This window comes from Trypanosoma theileri (assembly GCF_002087225.1).
Source record: "Trypanosoma theileri isolate Edinburgh chromosome Unknown TM35_Tth_14_V1, whole genome shotgun sequence".
Lineage (NCBI taxonomy): Eukaryota > Euglenozoa > Kinetoplastea > Trypanosomatida > Trypanosomatidae > Trypanosoma > Trypanosoma theileri.
In genome coordinates this window covers 9,687-31,492 of record NW_021639856.1, presented here as the reverse complement: position 1 = coordinate 31,492, position 21,806 = coordinate 9,687, and the positions used below count along the sequence as shown (strand labels likewise).

Sequence of the window (21,806 nt, the reverse complement as noted above, 5' to 3'; positions counted from 1 at the left end):
GGGATGCTCCAGTTCAACAAAAGCATCCGCAGCCACAAACTCAGAAACGACGCTTTTTACAATTTCATACGCCGCTGGGTCGTTGTACGTCACAATGTTTGGCTCCAGCCAAGTTACTTCGTGCTGGGCGCCGTGTGCCTTGGCAACACCAGCAACGATCTCCTCCACCATACGAGGCACACGTGCCTGAACGTCACGGTCCAGACACCGCAGTGTGCCGCGCAGATGTACACTGTCGGGGATCACATTGTAGCTTCCAGTGCCGCCGTGGAACGTTGACACACTCAGAACAGGAGCTGTCAGCGCACCAATGCGGCGTGAGACGATGGTCTGCAGACTTGTAACAACTTGGGCGCCAATCACAATGGGGTCAATACAGAGCTCAGGCTGAGAGGCGTGTCCACCAGCACCCTTGATCACAATGTCAAAGTCATCACAGGATCCATATAGAGTTCCACAGCGTGAAGCAATTTTACCTGCAGGTATGGCAGCAGCAACATGGAGCCCAAAAATCATCTTCACACCATCAAGTACACCAAGCTCCACCAACTGCTTTGCACCACTTGGGATAACCTCCTCAGCATGTTGGAAGATAAATCGCACAGTGCCACGAATTTTGTCCTTAACTTGACAAAGCACCTTTACAGCACCAAGAAGCATTGCAGTATGCGCATCATGACCACAGGCATGCATTACACCAGGTTTTTTCGAACTGAAGGGCTCTCCACTTTCCTCCTGTAATGGCAGGGCATCCATATCTGCACGCAGTGCGTACATGGGACCCTCTCCAGCACCACCCTGGAGATCTGCGATTACACTGGTTGGTGTTAATCGCTTGATATCAAGAGGTGCTGGCATTTTACTGAGTATGTCTGCAACATAATCTGCTGTCGGTTGTTCTTCGTGACTCAAGCAGGGGTTTTCATGGATGTAGCGGCGCCACTGCACAACTTCCGGTTGTACAGCTGTAATTAGAGTGTGAATGAAAGACATGCTTTTTTAGCTTACCCTTGTTAAAAAGAGTCGGGAGAGCAAGTAAGTAAAAACAAAGAAAACAATGCTTAGGATGGTTGTAATACAAACGATAATAGAAACCCCGTCTTCTACAAAGATGTGACATCAGTTGTTCATCGAAAGTCTTTTCACTTGATTTGGTTACAATCCCCCGGAACGATGGGGTGGGTTACGTGGGACCTCCAAATTCTTGGGATAACAGAAAAAAAAAATATCCTGAGCAGCCTAACAGCTTGAAGACACATTGAAAAAAGAAGAATTACAACAAAAAAGCACATCCCATCGTATGTTTCTTTATTTATTTTACGCTTTAACATAGTGGGAATGGCTATCAAATAAATAAAAGAAAAATGTAATGGTCGAACGTACCAGTTAGACTAAATAAATTTCTTTTTCTTGACTTTATTTCATCATAAGGCTCTCAATCAACGCCACATGAACCTTTACGCCTGTCAAAAACCCGGCCTCATCAACCTTGTACTTTGAGCTGTGGCAGTTATGCACTGCTCCAATGGCCTCATTCCGTACACCAATGTTGGCGTAACAACCCGGCACAACCCGCTGATACTCTGAGAAGTCCTCAGCACCAAAATTGGGTTCAGACTGCAAGATAAATGCATCCGATCCAAGGGAGGCATCAATAGCAGACTTCCATAAGTCAAAGGCCTCTTGGCTATTGTATGTTGAGTACACAGGTTCAGGCCAGTCAATAGTGAAATCAGCACCGTGTATGGCACAAACACCCTCAACCATTTTCTTCAGTAGCGCAGGAGCTTCCTCCTCTGCCTTTCTATCAATTGTACGAATCGTACCCTTTATTTGCGCAGTGTCTGGAATGACATTGAAACTCCCCGTTCCACCAGTGATTGTTGTCACACTTACAACAGGGGCCGTCTGTGCCGTAAACTGACGTGGTATACCAAGCATACCCATTACAATATGCGATGCAATAACAATAGGGTCAATACACTTGTTGGGAGCTGAAGCATGACCGCCCCTACCCTTGATCACAATGTCAAAATCAAAAACAGCAGCACTGAAAACTCCAGGACGTGTCTTCACCTTACCAGGAGGTGTTAGTGGACAATTGTGAAGCCCAAAAATCATCTTCACACCATCAAGTACACCAAGCTCCACCAACTGCTTTGCACCACTTGGACTAACCTCCTCAGCATGTTGGAAGATAAACCGCACAGTGCCACGAATCTTGTCCTTAACTTGACAAAGCACCTTTACAGCACCAAGAAGCATTGCAGTATGCGTGTCATGACCACAGGCATGCATTACACCAGGCTTTTTCGAACTGAAGGGCTCTCCACTTTCCTCCTGTAATGGCAGGGCATCCATATCTGCACGCAGTGCGTACATGGGACCCTCTCCAGCACCACCCTGGAGATCTGCGATTACACTGGTTGGTGTTAATCGCTTGATATCAAGAGGTGCTGGCATTTTCCTGAGTATGTCTGCAACATAATCTGCTGTCGGTTGTTCTTCATGACTCAAGCAGGGGTTTTCATGGATGTAGCGGCGCCACTGCACAACTTCCGGTTGTACGGAGACGATGAGATTCTTTATAGTGTTCGTAACGTATTGGAAGCTTCAAAAGATAAAACAAAAGGACAACAACAAATAATAATAACGTTAGCAAAAAAAAAAAAAAAAAACCCACGTCTGCAGAAGTGTTTTCTTTCTGTAAATTAGTTTTAATTGAGAAAATGTGAAGAGTATACTGTATATAAGCGATAAAACTTTTGGTGTAACTAGCAATATCAAAAAAGAGGGGAGAAAACGACTCGATTAGATGTATAACTATTTTGACAGACTGTTTTGCTGGGTTTGAGATATGTATACGTGTATTTTGCGGCGGTCACCATAGACAGGCACAAGATATTCTAACGCAGTTACTGTCGAACCATCATCTAGTTCAAGTATTTGGTCATCATTTATTAGTGATAGGAACGCGCTAAGATTAAATGGCATGCCGTAATGTCTAAAATATTTTCTCATCTTTCGATAGTACTTTTCTGGCGGATTCGCCAGATTTAAACTCTGGAGAATACCCAATACAATAGTCTCGTTAGAAGGTTTATTCCATAAAGTTTCGCCTGTTTCTTCATTATAATAATAAGGATTTCCTTGGTCATCGTACACTTTAATCCATTCATCAACTTGGACATCTTCATCTTGTAATGGATAGTACAGTTCACTTTTATCTTTCGGTTTACTTAGATTACAAACTTGATCCAATTGTCGTTGAGTATTAAGGTCTGAATCTGTTTTGTGCCTGCGCCCACTGTCAATGGTTGATACTAAAGGAGTTTCTGATGGTTGAAAACGACCAGGATGTTCTTCGCTCTTATTTTGAGGCGATATGGAAACTGCAGTCTGAGGTGCCGTGCGAATCCCATGGGCAACTGACTCTGCCTTTCCAAAGTATATCTCAACAAGACGACTACGAAAACTGTTTTCAGTTGATTGTACTTGTTCTCCAATAGAGGCTATAAGGTCGTCCAGCTTTAGCGGTGTTACTGTGGCGTGACGCTCAAAACAAAACATTGTTGACGCCACATTCCCATTGAACCGTGCTCGGGGGCCCGCCATAGTTTCTGCTGAACATAAAGGAAGAGCAATATCCAGATAAAATGAACTCTGAAAGTGATACGTACCTGTGGAAATGTCCACAACACCCACATGGGCGCTCTGCCATACACCACGCGCTCCCTGTTTGCTAAAATCCCCCGAGCTAGTGTCATCTGTAGTTTTATAACGATTCTTAATCATTAAAGCAAGACCCATGACAGTGTTCCTATTCTCTGGGTCACATTCCCAAGTGTATACGGAAGCTGTGCAATCTTTTCCATAATATTTATGAGCATACTCGCCAAATGTAGAATTCGCCGAAGACTCAACTTGCCGAAGTACTCCCGTTGTCTTGGGTAACATATCAATAACCTCATTGTTACACACATATTCATTGCATACTGGGCAACGATAACTGTCAGCAACTCTATTATATTCCGATGCGATAAAGCGATGGTGCGTTGAAGACTGCAATTGGGTTGTGGACGATGGACACATTATAACAGGCCATGATGTTTCTGTTGGTGATATTTCTTCATTTATGATGTCTAAAACAGCTTCTGAATCTCTCCATTTACACAATTCTAGAATACCATCCAGAGTACATCTACCTCTCCGAGGAGGATAGTGAGCGAGTAAGGAGGCAGCCGCAGATGCCACATTCGCCTTTTTGTCTGAAAAATCACACATAACTTAACCCTAACGTTAGAGATACTTTTGATTAAACCAAAGAAGAAAAAAAAAAAAAAAAACATTGGAGGCGAATACAGAATAAGCATTAAAAAAAAAAAACAATAATAGTAATAATATTAACAATAATAACAGAAAATGAAATTAGAGATATCCGAATAAAGAAAAATGTTTTCTTATTATCGTTTCGCTGACGTTATCATTCACCTCTATGAAAACGTCTGGATCGACCTCGCCTATTGAGTGCTTTCCTTGATGCTGATGCTTCTTTGTCTCTCTGCATGTCGTTCTCCCATCTCTGAAGGTTTTCAGTGGTAGCAGGGCTCTTTTTATTTCTTTGATACCACTCCCGTACCAAAGAAGCCATCGTCTCTTTATGATCATCTGGGGTTCGTCCAAAATGCAATGTCGGTCCCTCAGGGACTTCAAGTGTACCATAACGGTACATATCTCGCCATTTCTCCAAGTAGTCATACTTGGAACGTCTCGTTACACCTTTTCCTTTAACACTTACTAAATTCTCTTCTTTGTTCTGAATTGCTTTTACTGATGCGTTTATCTTTTCCTTCGCCTCTTTAGATAGATCAGAGAAGAATGTATTATCATTTTCAAGGGCTATCTCCTCATCAGATTTGTATGGTGATAACTTGTCTTGCGTCTCCCCCTGCCAAACTAATTCCGCTGAGACAGGAACAGGTGTTGCCATCTCTGAATAGGGCTTCAGCGCACCATCGTCAAAGCGGTGATCGGGAAACTGATGATAATCAGACAGTTCCCCAAATGACTGAGCTCCACTCCTTTCAATGTCTAACTGATCGCCAGTCTTTCGAACAGCGTTACCCAAATCCGAGAATTCAGGCACGGGTTGTGACCCGTCGAGAGTCTTCTTATACTCTTGTTTGACTATTTGTCGTTCTCGCCATAAACGAACACCCCAACCTTGCGGTCCACCACCATCCTTTGGATATGAAAACTCTCCACCGTCCATTGCCCAGAGGCTACCTGCCATTTCTCCCTCCTGTGATCGAATGAGGGGTAATATCTTGTGCTTATTAAGCTGTGGAACATCTTCTTTGGTTGGAAATGAAGAAATGATTCCCATCTGTCTAAGAGCTTCATTTTTTTCTTCAAATGTTTCACCCTTTGGAGTTCCATCTGCAGATTCTTCCGTAAATAATTCATGCTTGCTTAACGTCTCTTTTTTCCATTTTTCCCACCAAGCAAGTGTTGATGTCGGTGAAATAGGTAGAGGAGAAAGAACAGGATTACCCTCTGAATCAACAGTTTCCTCTCTTGTTGGTCCCTCTTCAAAACCAACATTGCTTTCTTTTCTTGCGAGATATTCTTCTCTAGCCTGCATAATGCGCCTTGCTCGGCGTTTCATATCACGTTTGTATCCCGCCGCATTGTTCACACGAACAATCTTCTTTAGGAATGAAGGTCTAATTTGAATACCAGCACGTTCCATAGCCTCTAGATATCTTAACGCTCTCGCCGTACCTCCTTCTTCACCTGATGATAGGTGCATAAAAACTAAACAATCATAAGTCCTTCGAGAAGGTGTCAATTCCTCTTTTAAAACCATTTCTTGAAAAAGTTTTTCTGCTTCATCTATACGTTGTTGATGTGCTAAGAGAGCAATATAGCATTCATAACTGTAAACATCCTTTTTCAGTTGCCATTCTTCAAATGTATGGTTCCAAATCTTGTTAGACTGTTCCTCAAACCTTCCAATAGTTTTAACCTCATCTGGTGTATGTTCCATAGCCAACATGGTAGCCTGACAACACAAACGAAGGAGAGAATTAACGAAGGGTAACTGCATCGTCCATCCACGTCGAACAACTAAGTCATAAATTCCAAAACAAGTTTCAAGATGATCAAGCCATATAGGAAGAGGATCTTCTGATTTTTCCTTCATAGCAGCGTAATCAATTCGAATAATACTTTGTACATGTGCTTGAATAGCCCATGATAAATGCATGATATTTACCGTAACACCGTCATCTCGCATTTTACAAAGATATTTTTCTACCGCTTTTATATCTCCAACTACTTGAGATGATCGAATAAGATTAAGATATGTATTAGCATTCCATATAATACCCATAAGTTCCATTTTGTGCGCTAGTTCCTCACATCGAAGCCGCATCTCCGGTTTGGGGCTTTGACTAAGATGAGCCATCATTGTATCATAGTGTGGACGAGATGCAATAAACCCGTAAACGTTCTCCATTTGATCAAATAACTGAATAGCCTCTGCAAGAGAATTAAGTTGAGAAGTATCCTTGGCAAGGGCTTTTAGTTGCAAAGCAAACGTAACTTCATTTGGTTCAATATTTGCATACATTTTCATATTGTCTACAATCTGACTTACAGCAGGGTAATCTTTTGCATAATAAAAAGTTCGCATGAGTTCATGCCAGTTACCAATACGAGGAGTTATTCCCTTTTCCTTCATTTCCTCAATAAGAGCCATCGATTCATTTACGTCTCCACGTCGAGAAGCATGTTTCATTAACGCCTTATACAATTCTGCAGATGGTCCTAATCCAACAGAAGAAGCAAATTCAAAAATAGCTCGACTAATAGAAATATGATTTTGTTTTGATAGTGCCGAAATAACCACGATTAGTCCATCTTCAGTATATTCCAAACCAAAATCTTCCAGTATAAATGCAAGTCGCTTACTGGCATTACTTACCTCCGATCCATCATCAATGTATGCCACAGGAATATTAACACTAGCTGATAGCTCCGCTGCAGTTATAGTATCATGAGGGGAACACACTATATCATTTGAGACTAATTCTGACACATCTTGTTCTAGATTCCCGTAATTAGAAGTAGAGGGTAATAATTCTACTTTCTCAGTATCAAATTTACCAATTATAGGAGGATAAACCATCGAATTCTTTCCTGAAAATGGCTTACTGGAAGGTGGTGATTGCAGTAACTTATCACCAAATTCCAATAAAGCCTGCATACCCGAGAAGTTGCGTTCTACTATACTCACCACATCATCTTGCTCTTCTTCTGCAGGAAATTGCCAGGCGTACGCCCAGCGCTCGATGGTATCATCCCACTTCCCTTGAACAGGCGGCCGGTAATCCGCCGGTAGTGTACCCTTTCGGTACATGTCCAACTCCATTTCTCTGGCACTTGGGCCAAAGGCAACGGCACCTCTAAGCGCAACATGCTTTAGTGCCTGCGCATACGGTGAAAGTGCCTTTGGAAGGCGCTTTGATGTGGTTAACATACAATCTCTTAGAAAGGAAAAAAAAAGAAGGCATACAATTAGAAATACCAAAGCGTGGTAAGAACAGAAGTGGCAAGCATATTGATAGGACTTACTCTTTTTTTTGTAATTATTTAACTGCCGGCATCATCAAGAAACACAATAGCAATGTTACTGAAAGAAAGGAAGGAACCTCAGTCCTCTTACTTTCAGCAATTGCAATTGCATTTGTGAAGGGGTTCAAGTGAAAAAACAAACTTTAAGAGTCTTTACAGACATATACACCCACACTCACACCGGTACCACCACTAACAAAAGGTGGTCTTGAATACAACCACCCCCCCCCCAAAAAAAAAAAACGCCTCATTACTATTCTTCAATGTAGTTCAGTTTTCCTTTTTGGTATGTAACTCCGAATGGTCTGAGACAGTATCTTTCTTTTCTATCTCGGTATCAAGTCCGCGACCGAAAAGCTCCTTAAAAAACCAGTTCGTAGAGAAGGCTAAACCAGCTCCAAGGAAACCAAACGCCCACACGTGAATGTTATCCGGCATGGCAATGACTATCATCATCCAAGAGAAGAATAGTGCGAACATCACAACATTGAACGCTATCCAGACTGTGGGCGACAAGGCAGATCCGGGCGTAAGAACATGGTTAACCAGACGAGCAAACCATGGAAGCTCAGAGTCCTCAGACATAACCTTGTTTTTTTTTTTTTTTCACTTTCCATTAAGCGGTGAAAAACGAAAACAGCAAAAAAAAAAAGAGTTAGCTGGTGAAGGGAGGGAAACAAAGGCAATAAATACAGAATACATACATAGAAATAGAAATAGGAAAAGGCGGAAGAGATAAGAGAGGAAAAAAAAAGAACAATAACTTTCCCCTTGAGTTACTCAAGTAGAGAAAAGGAAAGTAATATCATCTTTGAAACTATTGTACTGAAAGTTGAATCCTATCATGCCATGGTGAACTTAGCTCCACACAATGTGGCGAAAGCCACCTAAGTCTGCATTTGGTAATCAATGAAAGATGCTCAGAGTCTTTTGATGAGTCTCGATCAAATTTAGGAATATCTACTGTAAATCTCAGCCGAAATTCAACCATAGGACCTGCAAAAATCGCACTTAAAACACTTCCAGTACGATTAGCTCTCCATATTTTCACAGTTTCCATATTTTCTCCTAGGACTGCTATGTCATGACTGGAAGTATTGCTACTGTATGAAACGCAAAGGATTCCCTCTTTGTGTGAATGGAAAGAAGCAACAATCCCTGTTGTTTTCATATTTACAACCTGTACCACACCGTCTTTATTTCCAACAGCCAGATACTGCAGGTGCTGCTGAAAGGATACGTTTGGAAGGTACACTACAGCTAGTCTAATTACATGTGTTACAGGCATTACACATGAGTTTCGTTCTTCCTTGTTTGGATTGTGAGGATCAAGTGCACGTAGAAAAAACCTCATCATAATTGAAAAGAAAGAATATGATTGAACCGGAACAGATTCAATAAAGTTTCCAAAAAATGTAATAATACGGGGTCTCCACGAACGTTTTTCATTATACCATTGATTCATACGATTATCAAAAAATCCTTTTCCTTCAACAGTTGCGATGCTCACAAGAGTTTTTACAGCTGCATTACAAACTTCTCCTTCTTTTTCAAATGCCAAGGTACCTATCGCATCGACAATTTCTTTTGTATTATTCAGTATGTTTACCGCAAGATAGTGGTAATACTCTCTAAGAATGTAAAGCAAAAGTATTAAGGAACTTCTCTCTTCCCTATTAACTAAGAATTCTGTAAATTCTGATGCAATCGTCCTTAACTTTTCTATGGTACAATTTACGGAATTATCATTATTATCATACTTCAGTTCGCTTAGAACTACTACTTGAATAAACATTTTATAACAGCACATATCCATATCACTCATTTTTTTTGAAATATTAAACAAACGACTAACAGAAGATTCATCGGAAGCAATATGGTGTAACTTCTCCAGTAAATCTAATACTTGAGTAGATGTGAGTTGCTCCCCTGCCACCCTTATTAAGGCACGAATAGCCTTCCTAGAGACTTCTGGCAAACGCAAAAGAAGTGGAAGAGCTTGAATAATAACATCTTCAGGTTCAGGTGCTTGTTCAACATGACCCGAGTTTACCATTGACTCACATAACGCTTTCATTTCTTTTGAATCAATAGAGCAAGTTAATTCTGGGGATTTCTTTAACGCTTCTATAAGAAGAATAATGGCTAGTAGGTACTTCGCAGATTGTCCAGCACAGAGAGTACCGATTTCAAAAAAACCTCCGCCCAATCCAGGTTTAGACAAATTAAGTAACTCAGGGAATTCTGAATTCATACTTGGAGAGTTACAAAATAGAACGGATAACGCCAGTCGGCATGCAGGTGATGTATTACTCGCAGTGTGTTGGATCAAAATATCTACCAGTGAAAAAATATTTAATGTCAAAGAGAAGTGAATGTCCCCACAAGCATAAATTCTATCCACTGTGATTGGATCAATATTTGAACTACAAGCCAAAAGGTCTCGGTAACCTGAGGTTTTGGAAATAAGCGATGATGCATAAAAAACACGCTCCAAACGACAGGTGGGAATATGCCAGAGGTTTCCAATATTTCCAGAAACCATAAACGCACATTCGGCTTGTTGATCCCATATTAAACTAGTAAGAGGTGTACATGGTGCTTGTAAAATACGAGTACACTGAAACGTCTCAAAGTGATGGAGAGCTACAGTTCCACGTTCTGTACAAACAGAAATAAAGTCACATTCTAACTGTTCATTTCCTTCTGTTAAATAGATAATTTTATCTACTACTCCTGTGTGTACCATGTCAATGACAGATTTTTTCTTTCCAGAAACCCAAACATGTATGCCTCCATGTACATGTCCCGTAACAAAAATATTTTCTTGCCTTTTATAAAGCAAGCAAGAAGTAACACTTTCAGCTTCATTTTCATGAGCCAAAAATAAGGTTTTTAGTTCATTGCCTGAAGGAACAAATGCCAAACAATCCCCAGAACGTTTTACACTGATTACTGCAATATTTTCGCAGAAAAAAGTAATATCAATAAGAAGTGTGTCCGTTTTGTTTTGCCGCTCTTCGCATAATTTTAATAAGTGATTTTGGTTGTTGCTATCAGTTACACATATTCCACCTGGTGTGCCATTCCATAGGGATTCCAAATTAATCAGACTCAATAGCAAGAAATAATCGGAATTACCATGTATAAAGGTACAGCAAGAGGATGTGAGGGCAATATGTTTTTGTGGTATAACTTCAAGCTCTTCAAACTTTCCCTCATCAAATCGAACAGAGAAGGGTAATACCATGCCATCTGCACGAGCAATCACAAAAACATTACCTACCCATAATCCAGAAACGTAAGGAACGCTCATCTCATTTTTGAGAAGAATTTTATTCCGCAATTTCTCTCCGTTCCAAACAGAAAACTGAACTATATCACGCCAAACCGAAGTCACAAGAAAAGATGTTCCAAACTTGTTAACATAAGAATAGGCATATGAACTCAATGGATGAGGTTTGAAAAACACCTCAGCAAAGTTTCCTTTATCCTCAAGATCAGTACTTAAGGCCTGTTTCGATACAGAAAATGTTTGCACCACCTGAGTTGATGGAAAAGTCGCTAAAATATGAATTTCTTCTTTCCCGTTTTCTAAAAAAGCCGCACATGACGTCGGGGGACCTAGTTCAAGAATAATATTCTGTCTAGTAAGACTTAAGAGTACGCTGTTATTGACATCTACAACACCACATATTCCTTGTAAAGTTAACACGACAAGGAAAGGTGAATCAGGTACCCCGCAACCACACATAATATCACACAAGTTGCTAAAACGAGCAGAGTAACCTGTGGAAATGCAAGATTGCGGGGTGGTAATTACAAATCCTATACAACCCCCAGATGCAACCAGTACAAATTTATCTGGGGATAAAAATGAGACATGAACTATTTCTCCTAGGCCACTAATATGTATGTTTCTTACCGATACTGAAGTTGGTTTTGAATGTTGTAAAGAATCAAAGTCACTTACAGTTTGATTAGTATCAATGAAAGATAGCACTGGGGAATCATGTCGATTCTGTCTGAAGAAAAAGGTTCCATGGACGCGGTAAGTGTCTTCAGGCTCCAATGTACACATTACAGTTTGAAATCCATCATTTACCAAAAAACACCCTCCTGAGGGTGAGGCTGTTACTGAAGGGTATACCCTGTTTTTTGAGCGCTCCCAATCCCCTCTTGTTACCGTGATATAGGAACTGTCATTACTATTTGCAATCGGAATAGAAAGTATCATTACATGAGATAAGCTATGCAGAAAAACATACACACACAAAAACGAAAAAAAAAATATATATACGTATATATGAGAAGCACACACATAGACACAGACACCCAGATATTCGTTCCTTCAAATGTTAAGGTGAGGAAAAAAGAAAACTAGTCAGTAAGAAAAGGAACTTAAAATGCAAAGGTAATTTTCCCTGGCAATAACCTATTGCCTACCAACTACAAAAAAATAGGTAAATGTTCAAAATGTTCATCATTTGCTTTCCCCGTCAAAAAGAATGTGAAACGCAACAGTTCATAATAAAATCAACATATTATTCTTCAAGGTATCGAGGATAGGAGAGACCACTCCAGAGGGGTGGCATAGAAACAAAAAAAAAAAACCTGTATGTACACATCACTCTCTAGAGTGATGCAGCATAGTTCATCAGTTTAAACCACGCAAATCCATACTCAAAATATTGCTTTCTTTCCTTAAATGTTCATTGCCTCCACTTTCAGCAGAATAAAGTAAGTTACCAATAAAATCCCAACGGCCAAATAATAATAATAATAATAATAATAATTAGGCGAGTACCTACCATCGTTTTTACACTCATATTTGATCTAATCCGATTTGAGAGCCCAAAATTAGATTATTTCATAGTGCCTTCGTACATCAAGAGAAGACCATTCTAACATTTGCTATCGCAATGAATGATTCCTCACGGTTAAATAAAGGCAATTTCCAGGACTAACCGCCTTGCAGACAGTTTTACAATACTTTCCAGACGTATATTCTCTTCTACCGATCTCACTCCATCCCCAATACCTCCATTACTAAGTAACTGTAGAAAAAAAAAAAAAAAAACTCAGCTCATTATTGTCAATGGGATACTCAAATATACCGTAGCAGATGAAGAAATATTAAAGTAGTACTTATCCCGGCTTCAAGGTTAACATCATCACTTGCCATGACATGAAGGATTCTTCTTCAGCAACATCCATATGTGCAGCTGATAGAAAGCCAATATACACTGTTCCACTTGATTTACGAACTATGTGAGACGCATTTTGATATACCCCACCACTCCCCTTAATCATCTTTTTTGAATGTTTAGGAAAACCCCCATTATAATTTTCCTCAATAAAATCAGTAATACAATCTATTTAAGAGTGTACTTGGGGAAAGTATAATTTCCTTTTGACATATAGTCTAACAAAACGTCCCCATCATAAGGAAAACATCGCCTTTTTGTACAAGTTGTTAATAACAGCGAGATCAAATAAAAACAAGATAAATCTAACTATGGAACAAACCAGAATGAATATGAACATACTCGCTAACAGCATTAAGGGTTTCATATTTTATTTTGATGCCTTTACATTATGCAAAAGTCAAAATTCCAATAATCTACAAACACTCAATGTAATCATCGAAACGTTCTCTTTGACTAATGGAACCCCACCATGGTCACTTACCTTCAGAGTTGTAGAAGATCCTGCTATTACCACAAATATTTGAATAAAAGCTTTTCGTTGCAAAAAAAAAAAATAAAAAAACAACAACAACAACAAAAAAAAAGAGCAATTAAACTGTATCCATGGGTAACATACAAAACATCTTAGAAAGCTGCTATACGATATGAAAAAGTGTAGTAAAGTGAAAACAAACTTTCACAATCACAACATAACCTCGCATGCTAAAAGCATGATTCAGACTCTTAATTGGTTTCTAGGTTATAACCATAAAAAAGATTCATTTCATTCTTTACACCAATTAAATCCCTAGTAATAAAGTTTCATTCTACTCCAGCATAACAAATCGTTCACTTTAAAAGGAATTCGGCCACAATCGATATTTAAAAAAGTACCACGATCATGATATTGGAAAAAAAAAAAACTAGAAATAAAAATAAAGACATTTCAAAAAGAAAAATTACACAGCAAATACAGAAATAGATAAACAGTGAAAATTCATGCCAATAATCAAAAGAAAAAAGCAAGAAAACCAATAATATTTCCCAAATCCCTTCCCTCTATCTCAGTGGAAGTTTGTCTCTTTTTGAAGTTTCTTCTCCAGATTCATTATGCGCTGAAGAAGTTCATATTCCTTATTACTTGCTCTCTCCAGCTCTGCAAGAGAACACCTAAAAGTCTCTCCAACAGTTTGTGGAGAATTTCGCAATGAAAATGAATTGGATTTAGGTCTTGAGCCATGGGAACCCAAGCTAGCAAGACGAACAAAACCCGAAAGAGAATCTACCATATTGTCAATTACAAGAGGAATTGCATTCTTATTTGTAAGGTTGGAATATTCGGAGCCCACACCCTGAAAAATACTGTACTCTACCTTGATTGTACCATTGACTGAAGAAATACCTGAAGAAATTGTTAACAAGAGCAAAAAACATGGACATCGAAAGGGTCCATCCTCATGTGTAATATCAAGCTGAGAAGTCCCCTCAAGAAGAAATTTTGTGTCATCGTATGATAGTTTATGAGGACCACATCTACGTGCCGAAGCATATCCTAGAAAAGCAGGACCCTTGGGTGCAGGCACCCCTGCGGGTAATACAGTTGTCAGAACAACCTCAATAATTTTTGTACTCTCTGCTTCATCACTATCATCCTCACGAATATCACAGTTACCAAAAAGGGAGTACTGGTGTTTTACTGTAGGATTTGAACCCAATAAGGATGAGACTAGGTAGGAGAATGTTACTCCTGAAATGTGAACTTCACACTTTGCCACCATAACAACGCACGATACAAGCCTAAAAAGAGAAACAAATCTGAAGAGAAATACCATGAAGAGTGTATACCATCACTATACCACGTCTCTTCATAAAACAAATAATAATAATAATAATAATAATAATAATAATAATAAAACAGCATTCGTCGAATTAAATGCACTAAAATATAAATAAATAAAAATAACTAGAAGAGGGAGGGATAGAGGGAAGATAGATTTATGTTCATAATTCTCTTTATAATGGAATTTTACTAAATAAGTTGGGTATAATCTTCGCCAGAGCGACTTCTAGACTTCCACTGAAATATAAGCGCTGTTGCAATTACGACACCCACTATTCCTGAGACAATAACAATTATAGCACCTTTAGAAAGAAAATCATCACCACCTTTGGTTTTATAGCCTGGACACACAGTCATAGAAGCGAAACGAAAAAAATAAGTTTTTGATGAGGTCAAATTGGCCTCCAATACCTGCAAACCGTTTACCATTTTATCGCATTCCACCTGCATATTTGCTACAAAATTGCTTTGTGATGTAAGATTAAATAATATGGTTCCATTTTCTTCGCTTAGCTCTCCTGAAGAAGTAAAGGTAGCCCCACATCCTTCATAGTAAATAATCATATACCCTGGACCGCACTTCAGCCCATCCGAAGAATACTCATCAGGCTGACAAAAACTCACACCAACGGTAAATTCCTTCTCATCCAAATGGGCCGTAACATTTCCATAGTGTGCAAGATACTCCAAAGACATGAAAGTATCCGAATCATTGCTTTTAACACGACATTCATTGGCACATACTACAATTGATCCTATCATAACTATCATAAGTAAAAAAAAAAACTTCATATTTCAATTTCCTTTCGAGCTCTCACGGTTAAAAACCCAAAATAAAAAAAAAAAAAGACGCAAAGCCGATGCACATTACCCCTCTATGAAACAAGAAAAAAAAAAAAAGACTCCAAACCGAACACGCCACAACATAAAAAAAAAAAAACCATCAACTCCCTCACAACCGCGCGTCTGGGGAACACCCGCCTCATAACCCGCCGCCGGAAAAAAAATAATAAAAAAAAAAAAACCAAAAACCGTGGGACCCCAACCCCGCACCGCGGAAACCGCTTGCTGGAGGTATTTGGGCTCTCGCCCCCGCCGACGGCGGGGCTTCCCCAATTCTCTATTGCTGGCCGGTTCCGGCGCAAGTGTGGCTTTTCTGGGTCTCCTTGCCGGGACTGTGCGTATGCCCGGTGTGGGTCTCTGGCGGCGCCGCCCCGGGAAGCGCTTTGAAAGCAAATCTCCTGTTATTCTCGTTTCTTTTTTTTTTTTTTTGGTGTGCGTGTGTGTACGTGTTTTGTGGGAACAGACAAAAGCTCTCAGAAATTCTTGGAATGATGGCGTCGCTCTCCATCTTGTTTTCGTGAGGAAATATGGCTCTTCTTTCCCTACTTTGTTTGTTTCGCATGGCTTTTGACCAACTCTTCTAGGGTTCTTCCAATCACACCTTGTCCTTCGTGGGACTTATCATTGCCGGGATCAGGGGCAGCGGAATATAATCTCGAACTCATTGTAATACTATTTTGCACTTTATTCCTTTGATTAGCAAAAGATAAGAGGAAAACGTTCTTGCGCAAGTTATTTATCGCATTTTTTTCCTTATTTTGAAAATCATGGTTTTTACCATGTCGAGTAATAAGACGTGAAATGTCGAGTGCTCCATCTGAAACAACTGAAGTTGAGGACTGATCAAATAACGTATAACTTCATCTGTGATGCCTTTTTTTTTGTCGGCTTCTGAATGGTTTGCCCTGAAGATAAATACGACCTATTCAGATATAATTGCCAATGAATAAAATAGGGTTGAGGTATAGTTGATGCCCAGTATGTACAGTTGCCTACCAATATCAGCTCTAAACGATTTTGACAGGATCGCAAAATTTGTTTTCTCATCCTTTCCTCTGAAAGCGCTTCTTGAGTGCTCTGGAAATGGGATTATATATATAAGTAATCTGAAAAATATTCAGATTACTTATTCCCCATAAAAAGAAAATACACCCATTATAACAGAATAATACTTTGTTTGGTCTTTGTTATTAAAGCTTAATGATATAACCTATCTAATGGTTTTCGTTTCTCCAAAGCACTTCGGATTAAGAAATATGAAAAAAATAAAACGTGATTCAACACATGACCCTCTATCTTTATTCTACAACCACAATTCTCAAGAAGTGTGTGATGAGACAGGTTCATTATGTACTTGGAAGCATGTGAGATTATTCTTAATATGGCGCTTCGTATGCCTGCAATAGTACACTCTTTCTACCTCTTGATGTTTTTTTCAGTAGATTGTTATGAATGCTTTAGTGAGGCAAAAAAGACCGATCAATTGTCCAGTGATTTCTGTTTTAACTATTGTGGGGTATTTCCTTTCTGAGTACAACTAGGTGCGTCCCCAAAAGAGCTCCCACCACCCTTTTATAACAAAAAGAATCAACAATCTTCATCAAAAACCTAATAAGTTGGATACCTTGGAAAAAAAAAACAGGACGGACACAATAGAAAAGAAATAATTCTAAGAAATGAAGGTTGTACAACCAAACCGGAGTGTAGTATTTTTTAGTGTTATGTTTGTGGGTGCATAGGTTTTGAAAGTTGAAGTGAGACGATGGGGGTGCTTCCCTTGTCTGCGGTGAAGGAGGTTTGTAAACATTGAGAGAAACGTGTTTGAAGGTGTGATGCGGCCTCAATGCAAATGTGGCCATTGATGTAATTGTGACAACCCCTCGTTTGTTGGTTGGTGCATCTTCATGTGGGTTATTACATACCACCGAAAACAACTCAAATAAATAAACTGGTACTGTAGTGTATACAATCTATGCATTGGATGTCCTGGTCTTGAAAGACTCTGTCTAGGTGCTTGAACCAACAGTAACGTGTTGAGAGGGGACTGGGTGGGTGTCAAGCAGATGATTGGTTTTGGGCAGATGATACTTCTTGTGTCATTTAGGAAAGGTCAGGGATGCCAGTCTTCATGTTTGAATAACGTCTGTGGGTGCTACGGAATGTAGCTTTCTCTAAAAAAAAAACTTTATTTGTAATAATAATAATAATAATAAGGGTGTGGATACGATAAGTGTACATAGTCTTGCAATACTTGTCAAAAGGAGGAGGAATGGATGAAAACCATAACTACTATTTTTTCCCTTTAAACCATTTATTTGGGATGCATGGTCCATGTTGTTAAAGCTTGCACACCGACGTTACTAACTGGGGATGTGTTTTTGAAGATATTGCGTGTATTATTTGTGTATTTGGGTATTTGTTTTTATGTATATCAAATGCGAGAAGTAATGTGGCGAAGGAAGTGATGAAGATCCCTTCTGATGCACTTTACTTCAGTACTCGGGTGCAAATGGTTCTCTAAGATTGTACACCCTGGCAATTGTTTTTCTTCTTTTAGCCCATAGGAACCCGCTGGAGCAAGATAGGAAAGGTGAGCTCTCTGCAAGGGCCCCCTCGAGGTTTGATAGCCTTACTATTGCTTTCACCGGGTAAGGGAACAAAATAATCACCCCTAATGTTTCATGTTTTCTTTTCTTTTTTTGTGACATTAGAATAGGATAAAGGAAAGACAGTGAAAAGAACAGTTCACAGTTTAATCATTATGCTATACTGGGTGTGTTTGTCCGCACTTCTTTTGTGCGGGGTGCTGCAGACATGTGGTGCAGAAGAGATTAATATTCCTCTTGCGCGGCCCAACCGGACGGAACGCAAATACCACTCTGACACGATTGAGGAGGTAATTGCGAACTATACCAAACGTATGAAGGACAAGGATCTTGCCACATTGTTTGAAAACTGCTTTCCAAGCACATTGGATACGACGGTTTTGCGGGCGTCTGAGCAGGACACTTTCATCATTACTGGTGATATTAACGCCATGTGGCTGCGGGACTCCATGTTTCAAGTGCTCCCATATATGCGTTTCGCAAAGCGGGACGAGAAGCTAATGGAGATGCTTCATGGGTTGGTACGACGTCATTTGGAATCTGTATTAATTGACCCCTACGCCAACGGATTTAATGAGTTTGCTAACGACAACCACTACATGGTTGATAACAGGATTCCACCGATGCCACCCACCGTGTGGGAAGGCAAGTACGAATTGGATTCCCTCTGTGCTGTCATTAAATTGAACTATGAGGTTGTCACAGCAGACTCAGGCAACGTTACGTTCCTCCAACCGGTTGTTCGACAATGGATAAAGGCCATGGAGATAATTCTCGACACAATGAGTGACCAGCAGAAGTCCACTGAAATGCAGGACAACATTTATCCATACATGTTCTTCCGCAGATATCCTCATGGTGTCTTTGAGTACTATCCTCGCAAAAACGCTACAGGGTACACTGGTATGATTCGCTCAGCCTTCCGCCCATCTGACGATATGACGTCCATGGATTTCCTCGTGCCATCCAACATCATGGCGTCAGTGGCTTTGCAGCAACTCATGGAACTCTGCGGTACGATGGCAGACACCTTTCCCGAATACAGTGGACGGATTGGTGATATACAACGCAAAGCAAGGCATTTACGCCGCCTCGTAGAGGAGGGTCTGAAGGTGGCGAAGTCGAATGACGAAATACTCGCTTACGAGGTTGATGGACTTGGCAACGCGGTAATGATGGATGATGCGAACTATCCAAGCCTTCTATCAACCCCGTTCTTGGGATACAACACGCACAACGCCTTATACCAAAGAACACGAGCGTTTCTGCTTAGCGACAGAAACCCATGGTTCTTCAGTGGCAAAGCAGGAAAAGGTATCGGCTCTCCCCACACTGGCAAAAACATGATTTGGCCTCTCGCACTGATCATGCAGGCTCTCACTTCGCATGATGACAGTGAGATTACTGAGGTACTGGAAACCCTGAAGAGGTCAGCCCACAATACGGGTTTTATGCACGAGGCGTTCAACATGGATAACGTTACTGACTTCACTCGACCCTGGTTTGCATGGGCCAACTCCTTCTTTGGTTTGCTCATTACAGATCTCGCGGACCGCAAACCCCACTTGATTTTTTAATACCCAATAGTAACTCTAAACAATTTTATTTTATTTTATTTTTATTTTTATTTGAAGCGCACATAAAGCAACAAAGAGAAACGAATAGGATTTCTATTTTTAGAATTAATAATATGCAAAGGCAAAAAAAAACCAGATATTTTTTTCTGATGGGGAATGAATAAATATGGGTCCTTAACAAAGTGGAAAAAGAGAAAAGATCAAGGAAGACGGATATATAAACATTTATAATGTAAAAATACATCAAACAAAAGAAAACGGATAGGAAAATAATATGAAATAATAATCCCAATGTGGTGTGGGTCGTTTTTCTTCTTACGTGTTTTCTTGGTGGAGTATTGGTGGTCAACGCCGACCTTGTTTGGCCTTTTGTGCGTTTGCCTTTTGCTTTGGTTAGTGATTCTACTGTTGTTCTTTTTTTCTCTTCTTGGTGATGTGTGAGGTATACTAGGAAAGGAGCAGAGTGTTTGAGCTTACACCCAAAACAGTGTTTTCAGAGGTAAAATGAGTGGCCAAGGTGTCGCACTTGGGCTGCTTGTGGTGGCACAGCTGCTTGCAGCCTGCGTCGTGCATGCAGCGTTCCCGCCTATCTGGCCGATGCCACAGAACTACACGAACGGCACAGGGACCGTTGTAATTGATGGTGCAAATATGCGGCTGTCCTCCACATGTGGCTCTTCTGAGAATCTGACAAGTGCGTTTGACCGATTTGTGAAGCGGACCTTCACGCACCGCGCAGCTGAGCTTGACGAGGACGTGCAGGCGGTGTCTGTGGTCGCTGTGTGTGCGTGGAATGTGTCTGTGCCGTTGCAGCTTGGCGTCTCTGAGGCGTACCGACTGTCAGCCGGCGTGAATGGCATCATGGTGGAGTGCGAGGAGATCTACGGCTGCTACCACGGCCTGGAGACACTGTCACAGCTGATTTCGTTCAACTACAGCTCGCATCGGTACGAGCTGCACCACGCACCGTGGCGCGTGGAGGACTTCCCACGCTTCTCGCACCGTGGAATGCTGGTGGACACGAGCCGGCACTTTATACCTGTTCCTGTGCTTAAGCAGATCATCGACTCAATGACGTACGCAAAGTTCAACGTCTTCCATTGGCACATCACAGATGCACACTCGTTCCCTATGGAGAGCAAGAAGTACCCGCAGCTTGCGGAGCATGGTGCTTTCTCCCCTGCTGAGCGGTTCAGCATCGAGGACATGAAGGAGGTGCGTGACTACGCGATGGAGCGCGGTGTTCGTGTGATGATGGAATTTGACTCACCGGCTCACACGTCTGCAATGTGCGCTGGCATGCCAGAGATATGCCCTCTGCCCATGTGTACCGATCCGAATCTGAATGCATGGGTTCTAGATATCACAAAACAAAAGACGTATCGGGTTGTGGAGGATCTGTTCCGGGAGATCGCCGAGCTGTTTCCTGAGCGAATGTTGCACGTTGGCGGGGACGAGGTTGATACACGGTGCTGGGAGGAAAACCCATACATCATGGAGTGGCTGGCGGAGCACAATATAACACTGCGAGAGGCCCTACTAAATTTCACAAAGAACGTGGAGACCCACGTGTCTGGTCGGCTGAACCGCGTTGTTGTTGGCTGGGAAGAGATGTGGACCACGTTCGGGACAAAGCTTGACAAGAGCACGGTGGTGCAGCAATGGCTTGCACAGAACGCATCTGCGATCCTGAAGGATGTGACGTCCCATGGCTACCGTGCACTGGTGAGCATCCAACACCACTGGTATCTGAACTGGGACGGCACAAAATGGGACGCAGCATACGAGTTTGAGCCTTGCACTTCCTTGACGGATGAGGAGTGTGCTCTGGTGCTTGGTGGTGAGGCATGCCAGTGGGGTGAGTTTGTGGATGCCAGTGTGGCGCTGAACACCATGTGGCCCCGCGCGGCCGCTGTGGCTGAGCGGCTCTGGTCGCGGCGGGACGTGAACTCCGTGGCTGCTGCGGAGGGTCGGTACGTTGCGTTCCGGTGCCTCCTGAACCAGCGTGGCATTGCCGCAGGACCGGCCCATAATGAGCTTGCGCGTCGGGCACCCGGCGATCCTGGGTCATGTTATGCACAATAGGCACCGTGCGGAGTGCAGCGAGTCGCAA

General features: G+C 41.2%; 10 protein-coding genes across 10 annotated transcripts; 2 read left to right on the top strand and 8 right to left on the bottom strand.

Moving 5' to 3' along the window:
* Positions 1-993, bottom strand: TM35_000141150 (putative aminoacylase, putative,N-acyl-L-amino acid amidohydrolase; the record flags this gene model as incomplete). The annotated part of the gene is made up of 1 exon (XM_029025560.1): positions 1-993. A coding segment is annotated over one exon (993 nt), but the record flags the coding sequence as incomplete, so codon positions are not given.
* Positions 994-1,416: 423 nt separating this feature from the next.
* Positions 1,417-2,463, bottom strand: TM35_000141140 (putative N-acyl-L-amino acid amidohydrolase; the record flags this gene model as incomplete). The annotated part of the gene is made up of 1 exon (XM_029025559.1): positions 1,417-2,463. One exon carries the CDS (start codon positions 2,461-2,463, stop codon positions 1,417-1,419), a length of 1,047 nt encoding a protein of 348 aa, XP_028882969.1.
* A 360-nt stretch (positions 2,464-2,823) lies between these two features.
* TM35_000141130 (F-actin capping protein beta subunit) lies at positions 2,824-4,284 on the bottom strand (the record flags this gene model as incomplete). Its single annotated transcript, XM_029025558.1, has 1 exon — positions 2,824-4,284. One exon carries the CDS (start codon positions 4,282-4,284, stop codon positions 2,824-2,826), a length of 1,461 nt encoding a protein of 486 aa, XP_028882968.1.
* Positions 4,285-4,483: 199 nt separating this feature from the next.
* On the bottom strand, positions 4,484-7,543 carry TM35_000141120 (pentatricopeptide repeat-containing protein; the record flags this gene model as incomplete). Its single annotated transcript, XM_029025557.1, has 1 exon — positions 4,484-7,543. One exon carries the CDS (start codon positions 7,541-7,543, stop codon positions 4,484-4,486), a length of 3,060 nt encoding a protein of 1,019 aa, XP_028882967.1.
* Positions 7,544-7,908: 365 nt separating this feature from the next.
* Positions 7,909-8,223, bottom strand: TM35_000141110 (uncharacterized protein; the record flags this gene model as incomplete). Its single annotated transcript, XM_029025556.1, has 1 exon — positions 7,909-8,223. One exon carries the CDS (start codon positions 8,221-8,223, stop codon positions 7,909-7,911), a length of 315 nt encoding a protein of 104 aa, XP_028882966.1.
* A 232-nt stretch (positions 8,224-8,455) lies between these two features.
* TM35_000141100 (uncharacterized protein) lies at positions 8,456-11,875 on the bottom strand (the record flags this gene model as incomplete). The annotated part of the gene is made up of 1 exon (XM_029025555.1): positions 8,456-11,875. The coding sequence occupies one exon, from the start codon at positions 11,873-11,875 to the stop codon at positions 8,456-8,458; it is 3,420 nt and encodes a 1,139-aa protein (XP_028882965.1).
* Positions 11,876-13,891: 2,016 nt separating this feature from the next.
* TM35_000141090 (uncharacterized protein) lies at positions 13,892-14,605 on the bottom strand (the record flags this gene model as incomplete). Its single annotated transcript, XM_029025554.1, has 1 exon — positions 13,892-14,605. The coding sequence occupies one exon, from the start codon at positions 14,603-14,605 to the stop codon at positions 13,892-13,894; it is 714 nt and encodes a 237-aa protein (XP_028882964.1).
* Positions 14,606-14,856: 251 nt separating this feature from the next.
* On the bottom strand, positions 14,857-15,429 carry TM35_000141080 (uncharacterized protein; the record flags this gene model as incomplete). The annotated part of the gene is made up of 1 exon (XM_029025553.1): positions 14,857-15,429. One exon carries the CDS (start codon positions 15,427-15,429, stop codon positions 14,857-14,859), a length of 573 nt encoding a protein of 190 aa, XP_028882963.1.
* Positions 15,430-18,271: 2,842 nt separating this feature from the next.
* On the top strand, positions 18,272-19,693 carry TM35_000141070 (Tat pathway signal protein; the record flags this gene model as incomplete). The annotated part of the gene is made up of 1 exon (XM_029025552.1): positions 18,272-19,693. The coding sequence occupies one exon, from the start codon at positions 18,272-18,274 to the stop codon at positions 19,691-19,693; it is 1,422 nt and encodes a 473-aa protein (XP_028882962.1).
* Positions 19,694-20,197: 504 nt separating this feature from the next.
* On the top strand, positions 20,198-21,778 carry TM35_000141060 (beta-hexosaminidase subunit beta; the record flags this gene model as incomplete). Its single annotated transcript, XM_029025551.1, has 1 exon — positions 20,198-21,778. One exon carries the CDS (start codon positions 20,198-20,200, stop codon positions 21,776-21,778), a length of 1,581 nt encoding a protein of 526 aa, XP_028882961.1.
* Between the last annotated feature and the right edge of the window lie 28 nt (positions 21,779-21,806).